The 7,899-nt window shown below is 31.6% G+C and overlaps 1 protein-coding gene across 1 annotated transcript in view; it reads left to right on the top strand.

Moving 5' to 3' along the window:
- The first annotated feature begins 3,508 nt into the window (after window positions 1–3,508).
- Window positions 3,509–7,899, top strand: part of LOC110039285 (structural maintenance of chromosomes protein 1) — a 41,453-nt gene continuing 37,062 nt past the window's right edge. The window contains exon 1 of the mRNA XM_020744294.1: window positions 3,509–4,207. Coding sequence (XP_020599953.1) covers window positions 3,770–4,207 — 438 coding nt within the window. The 5' untranslated portion in view covers window positions 3,509–3,769. The remainder of the gene's footprint in view (window positions 4,208–7,899) is intronic.

Below are 7,899 nucleotides of genomic sequence, written 5' to 3'. Positions count from 1 at the left end.
AGTGGTGCAGGTGTAACTCCCAGGTATTTTTTCTCCTAAGGGGCTGGATATTCGCCAAGGTGGAGATTTGTTATGGTATGGCTCATATACCATATTGGGACAGACGCTGGATCGAAGCGGAGCAGAGCGGAGCGGAAGAATCTGTCCAAATTGGGAAGTTACGTGGGTTGGGGTGCGGGGGCAAAGCCCCGCGGTATGGTACAGGGGTAATGTTGTAATTACATATTGTGCCTAGGTTTACTCCTGGGGTTATAAATAGGTCTGTTAGTAACCCCAGGAGGTATCCCTGATTTCTGTAAACTCTTTTCTGAATATTGAAAGGAACTCGCCGCTCTGCTCCCGAGGACGTAGGCATCTTTGCCGAACCTCGTTAAATCTCTGTGTTCTTCTGGATTTGTGTCGATTATTATTTTTCTTCGCCTTAATTTTCTCAACATATATATATATATATATATAAGATTTTATCATTATTAGCTCTACATAACTATTTTTGGTTATGCATATGAAGCCTTATAATCCATTCTTGTTAAGTGCCATATAAATTGCCTAATTTTATGCATTTGTTCCTTATTATTATTATTATTATGTATTTTTATTTTTTTGTATACCTCAGACATGCACGCGCACACACACACACATACCCTAATTCCTTCACTCAAATTTATTTTATTCACTAAAGTATATTGACTAATGTTGCTTTATTTTTAATCTAAAAAACTCGAGCACTAATTTGTGTAGTTGTAGCTATGAAAATTTTGCTCAAACCCACAAAAATTTAATATCTATTATTGAACTATTGCCAATTTTAAATCTATAATAGATTATATGCTCACTCTATATATCTACTAGTCTTGGGCTTGAAATTTTAGCATAAAATTTTACATTAGAAAAATAATTTAGTTTATTAGCACAATTGATACATTTTCTTACTCTCTTATGATACATGCAAGCAATCAAAACTTATTTGCCACAAGAGGCCTTAAATGAATCTATGTAAAGCTCCACCCTTGTAAAGCTCCATCCATATTTTAATGTCGTACAAATTATTTTTTAATATTGTCAATAACATAATTAAATGTCTCTTCAAAGGCATCTAATAATTGGAATGGTATAAAGAAGATTAGCATGGCCCCTGCACGAGAACGACATGCATAAAAAGAGAAATTTCAATAAAATTAACTACGTTTATTGTATATCATATGATGGGTGTTTGATTACTTATTCTATGCTATTTACCTTCTATATTGTTATTCATCTTCGAGTTTTTTTTATTCATAAGAAATAAATTACGAGAGATCCTTAGATACATTATAGCTTAAAACTCCATATATCATATGCTCTAGAAAATAAAATAAATAAGAATAAAATCAAGAGCATAGAAATTTGCTAGTTCAAACTAAACTTAATAAATCCCGTAGTCAAAATTGTGAGCCTTTTTAACAAGCTCCATTTAAATGTAGAAAGAATCTAAAGTCTCCGACTCTAACAAGTTGTGTAGGGTAGAGAATAGGAACAATGTAAGGCTTTTAAAATAATTAGAATGGTCCATAAATCCAATCAACTCTCGGTTATGATGCCATAAGATCCATCCCAACATCGTTTGAATATATAGACATGTCAAGGCTTAGATTTATAACATCCATATATCTTACATGACGAAGGGATTAGAGAAGACTTGAGTGTGGCTGGAAGCTGATGGCAAGCTGTGCACGCAAGGATGCCATGGTGTGAGCTGACTATTAAATTTTAGGGGAATTTATATTCATACCACACAATTCTTATATATTTACCTGTGTAACACCTAACTAAACTTCGTGTTTTACATTTATACCATCCAAGAATTTCTTAGCACTCAAAAATATCGCTCTCTTAACTTTTACAAAGTGAAATACAGCTTTTCATGTTGATGCGCCAACAAACAAAATTTTATCCGACACGAATCTCGTGGCATGACATGAATCTGAGACAATCCGCTGAATAAGAAATATTCAAACTTCAATTAAGAGTCATCCAGAGCTTTAATTTCAGCAAAATTATAGTCAAACTGGCCGGCTCGATGAGACGGGCCAAATGATATCAAAATTAGCCCAATCCGAGTTAAATTGAGCTCATAACAAGTCATTGAACTACTTTTGAAATTTTTTCGGACATATTTAGAAGATCAAACGAATGTTGAATCTAACAAGACTATAGTCAACGAGGGTCTCGATAAGACGTATCCAACGAGTCTAAAATTGCTCAATTCTGACATCATTAAGGTGCTTAAATGACCATCAAACCGTCTGATCAAATAAAGCTCTCTGGACCATCCGATCAAAGTGGGTCATATTACTACATTAATTGCACTCAGAATACTGTAAATAGAGTCATGCCCCTTTCGTGAGAGGGAGGAGAGCTTGAAACTAGAGAAATAATTTAAAGTTTTGAGAGGGAGCTGAAGTCCAACACCACTCCTGCCACCGTCGATCACCGTCGACCGTCATTGACCACCACTGACCGTCATCGATCATTGCCGACCATCGTTGACCACTGCCGACCGTCGTCAACTACCACATGCCGACCTCTACCAATCGTCATCAGCTGCCGCAAACTTCTTACAACAAGTTCATTCATACATCGATTGTAATTCAGAAGACTTTGTAACCTTTCTTGTTTGTGGGATAAGAGGTCACCGTAATTATCAACTTATAGTGGTTTTTTACAATTGGATTAAACCTCGTGGTTTTTTCTTTTTACAGGTTTTCCACATTAAAACATCTGGTGTTACTACTAATTGTTTACTTTTATCTGAGAGTATGCTGAATTCTCGTGCAACGCAAAGACGATAATTCATTACTCTACCGCCATGAATTCTCAAAAATAAAAAAAAATTACTTAATATAAGGACAAAATCACAATCTATCGTAACAAGTTTTTCCATCGTATTCGGACATTATTCTTATACTGTGTAAGATTAAAATATTAATTAAGTATGTTGGAACGCAACACTTTAAATTAAATATATTATTTTCAATAATTTAGAGGTATTTAAATGCAGATCATATAATTTTTAAGTACACATTTACTTAATATCTAAATTTGATATTTATATTTATAATATTTTATATATTTGAAAAATGATATTTTATTTTAAAAAAATTAAGAACAGTTATATTTGTATTTGATATAAAAATTTTGTGTGTTATAAATATAAATATAAAATAAAAAAGAATAATTATATGCAGATCACTTGAAATATTTAAAAAATAAGTTATTAAATATATAAATGTGTATATGAATTATGCGATATATCATAAAAGGATTTTTAGATATCAATCAATATAAATTTTAAATATAATATTTTAATTATTTTTTCATTAAATCAGTACTCATGAAATTTTTGATGAAATTTTTGAAAGGTTAAATTAATTTATATAAAAAATTGATAAGTTAAAATATTATATTTATAATTTAAAAGGGTTAAAATGTTATATTAAATATCAAATAATTTAATAATTTGCGGGTAAAAAATAAATCTTCCGCTGCACGAATCACACAAGGACCGCTTCACATCCGTCGCGGAACCTTCCTTCTTCGATCTCCCGCTCATCAGTCTTCTGCTACTCTGCTTCTCCTTCGGGGGGCTTCTTAGCTCTCTCTCTCTTTTCTCCTCTCAGTTCAGCCATAACTGTGCAATACACCCTTCTCACATTCCTAAACCCTAAATCACAGCCCAAACGCTTCAATCTCTACTCGCGTTCCAACCGTACCTGCAGTTCTCTAGGGCACGATGCCGTCCCTGATAACTCCAGGTAAAATTCTCCGGTTGGAGCTCGAGAACTTCAAGTCGTACAAGGGCCGGCAGGTGATCGGTCCCTTCTATGACTTTACGGCCATAATTGGCCCGAATGGGTCCGGCAAGTCTAACCTCATGGACGCAATCAGCTTTGTCCTCGGCGTGCGATCCAATCATCTCCGTGGTGCGCAGCTCAAAGATTTGATCTACGCTTCTGACGACCGTGAGAAGGAGCAGAGGGGGAGGAAGGCCTTTGTCCAGCTTGTGTACCAGATGGGCAACGGCTCGGAGCTTCTGTTCACGAGGACCATCACTGCTGCGGGGAGCAGCGAGTACCGGATCGATCAGAAGGTTGTGACATGGGATGAGTACAACTCAAGGTTGAAGTCTCTGGGTATTCTTGTGAAGGCCAGGAATTTTCTTGTATTCCAGGTAGGTATCAGTATACAGTGAAGCTTAGTATTGTTTCTATTGTTACTTTTGGAGTGCATGGTTTTAACAAGATAGAGTTGGCCGTTAAATTTGTTGTTTGTTTATTTGCGATAAATTCATTTTTCAAACTTAAGAAAGGGGTTTACTGCACTAGCTATGCTTGTTAACACACTATGATTTTGCTGCTTTCTTCCTGTTTATAGAAGATAAAGTTTCAGAGGGCTGTTTGCTGTTTCTTTTTTCTTTTTCTCTTATTTAAAGAGCCTTATGATACCACTCATATTGAACTTGACGAACAAATTGAATTTTTAAAGTGAGTGCAGCTTTTGTCAAGAATAATTATAAATACTGCTGGTAAGATGAGAAATTAAAATCAAAGTTTGTATTTTTTTCAAATCACTTGCAGTGAAATTTTTGAATAAAATCAAAATTGTCCTGATTGAAACCAGGCATTGATTGGCTAGCAGAGCTTGAAAATTTTTCTTTGTGATTTGGATGTCAAGACTATAAGTTGAAGGGTTAATATTTTATTTTATTTACCGTTTACTAATTTTCTGATTGCTTCTGCGAACATCAGGGATTATGTCTTTTAGCAAATATTTATAATCTATTAGCATATTTTAGGGGCTGTTTGGTAACAGATTTAAGGTGGGATTTAATGAAGATTTAACTTAAATCTTGCCAACTGTGAAAAAGCCCATTTTAAATCTTTTTTCTAAATAAAAATTTCACACATTTTTAATGTAAATCCTGGATTTTATAAATCCATCTGTTCGACGGATTTAAGAGATTTAACAAAAAAATGCACAAAAGGGCAAAAAAATATTCCGTTCGGACGTCTGGACAACCAAACACCGGCGGTCACGTTGCCCTCTGATGACGTGTTTGGCCGTCATGACGTGCGGTGTCTGGACGGAATATTTTCTCCTAAAGCAGGGGGAGAAAGATGAGCACTTTGTGCATGAGAGGAGGGGAAAGGGAACTAGGGTTATCCTCGACAACCTCCTGCCTCAAGCAACATCACCATCCAACACCGCCCTCACGAATCAATAAACTCATGATGCTTTTGCCAACCGGCTCTTGCATCCCTTTTGTAAGTTTTATATGGCAAGAGTGGATGGGGAAAGGAATATAGAGGATAGGAGAGGAGGAGTTAAACAGTAATAATTAATTAAAATGTTATGAATAATTAATTTATATTAAAAATTAAATTAAATTTAATTAAATAGTAATAATTTATTAAAATATTGTTATAATCAATTAATGATTAATTAAAATTTTATTTTATATTGATTATGATGTTAAAATTTTTTTTAACAATTATAAATAAATTTCGTTGATAATTCATAAAATAAATTACGTGTAAATTTATTAACTTAAAAAAAATTATCCATATTAATTAATATCAATTTATCATAATTTTTAATCAATACTAACCACATAGAAGTTATGATGGTAAATTATTTTAATAATGTACTTATTAATAAATAATTGGATGTTATTTATATTAATTTTTTATTATTAATTGAGTATAAATTATGAATTGATGATTAATTAATAAGTTATTTGCATTTAATATAATTTAATCAGATTTGATGACAATTGATGTAGGCTTATTAAATAGCTCATTAATGTTTAGTTAATAAAGATCCAATTACTAGTTAATATTTAATTAATTTACTAAATTCTGATTATTAATTAATTAGCTTAGTATTAAACTAAAAGATAAATAATTGAATATTAAAATACTAATTAATGGCTTTTTTTTGTTTATGTAATTGCAATTCTTATATGATTTACTAAATGTCTCATTTTATTTACGTACTGTCGTTACAATCTGTTCATTTGATTTATATTATTATGTTAAATACTCATAAGTTAACAGACTTAAATCCTGAAAAAAATTGCCAAATAGTTTTACAAGATATAACCAGATTTAATATATATATATATATAATGTCAAATAGTTTTTGGGAATTTAGCCACCATAGGATTTACTGAAAGTGAATTTATAGGATTTACTAAATCCACTTGAGTTGATTGCCAAAAGTTGCCAAACAACCCCTTAATGAGCTTGTGCAATCTTCTGTTGATAGCTTTTAACATAATACATTTATGATATTGACTAGTAATGTAAACATCATATACCTGAAGGAAACATCTCCTTAATTAGCCTGCACTATCTTCTAGTGATAGCTTTTAAAATAATACATCTCTGATAATTATTAGTAATGTAAGTATCATATACCTAAAGCATTTTTCACGTTGATTTGTTGTGTATGTCAAGTTGCTTTTATTAATGTGTGTGTAAGATTTTTAGCAAAGGAATTTTATAAAACTTTTTTGACTACAAACATTTGAATTTTGTTTAAATTGCCATTCCTTCTGATGTGGAGGATGTAGTGATTTGTGAACACTTATTGCTTGTTTCTTTTAATGTAAATGTTGGACGTAGTTGGTGTACATTTTATGTGAGTTGTTTTTAGTTGAAATTGGAGTTGTCTGCTTACCTTTCATGAATTCATTTTTTCCAAGCATACTTTGGTTGTACAGAGTTTTATTTTTATTTCCTCCTCCAATGAAATTTATATTTTTTTAATCTTAAATTTATCGCCCAGACTTCTTTTATCTTTGTATTTTTAATTATCATTATATGAAACTAAAAATATAAGATGACTTTCAAGCTCTCGTAATTGCAACTCTCTTCTCACCATTGTTATGGTGAATTTATGTTTGGTGTTCTGTGATCGAGCTCCAACCCAATCCAAACAATTTTGTCAAAATAAATAGCCTTAATCAAGTGAGGGCATGTTTCTTTTATATTTTCTATAGAAAGGTCAGACTTTTTCAGGTTGTAATTTTCCATTAGTAAGCATGCAATAAAATGAAAAAGGATTAAAATGCATAATATTATTATTATCCACTTTAATTGATCTCAATGTGGCTGCAATTGAATGATAATAAGATTTATACCAACTGCAAGAGTTTTCTTGCTAATGGCATTCTTTGATGGTTCATAGGAACCTGGGTAACTTATAGGCAGTTTTGATTTTCTTTAATGCCGATGCTAGACTTCATCCTGATTTGGCAGAAAGTTATATCTTCGCATGAAAAGAAACATCGTCTAAAATTAAACAACTTCAAAATAAAATAGCTTTTTGAAATCAAGAGTATTTATTTTTGTTTGCAAAATAATTGAAAGTAAAATGTGATAGAAATTAAGGAAAGTAGAATGAATAAAAATAAATAATTAAATAGAAAATATATTTGAATTTTTTTTTCAATTATCTTGTCTTAGAATTCTAAAATGAACTTGTGGCTTATAATTGCAAAATGTTCTTGTGACTATTTGTTGGCTTCATGTAGATTTTTTGATTTATTGCAACTCTGAATCGGGATTTATGAAAAATTATATATGGGACACTTTTTAAAATCAGAATTAATTATTAGTTTTTTCTTGGCTTGTATATTTCATACATGCTTGATCTATTTATAATACATTCATGAAAGTCATTTTATGCTTTGAATTCAAACTTTTAAAATTATTTGTAGCCCTTATAATTCATTCATATTTAAGCATATGAGCAGTTGAGAAAAATTTTCAAAATTGGAAGGTTAGGATCATGGATTAGTAAAATCACGTTCCGCATTTTAAATAGTAGCAGTATATATATATATATATATTGTAATTC

The sequence above is a fragment of the Phalaenopsis equestris genome, unplaced genomic scaffold (genome assembly GCF_001263595.1).
Source record: "Phalaenopsis equestris unplaced genomic scaffold, ASM126359v1 Scaffold000002, whole genome shotgun sequence".
NCBI lineage: Eukaryota > Viridiplantae > Streptophyta > Magnoliopsida > Asparagales > Orchidaceae > Phalaenopsis > Phalaenopsis equestris.
The sequence above is the reverse complement of the archived record's forward strand: the minus strand, read 5'-3'. Positions and strand labels throughout refer to the sequence as shown.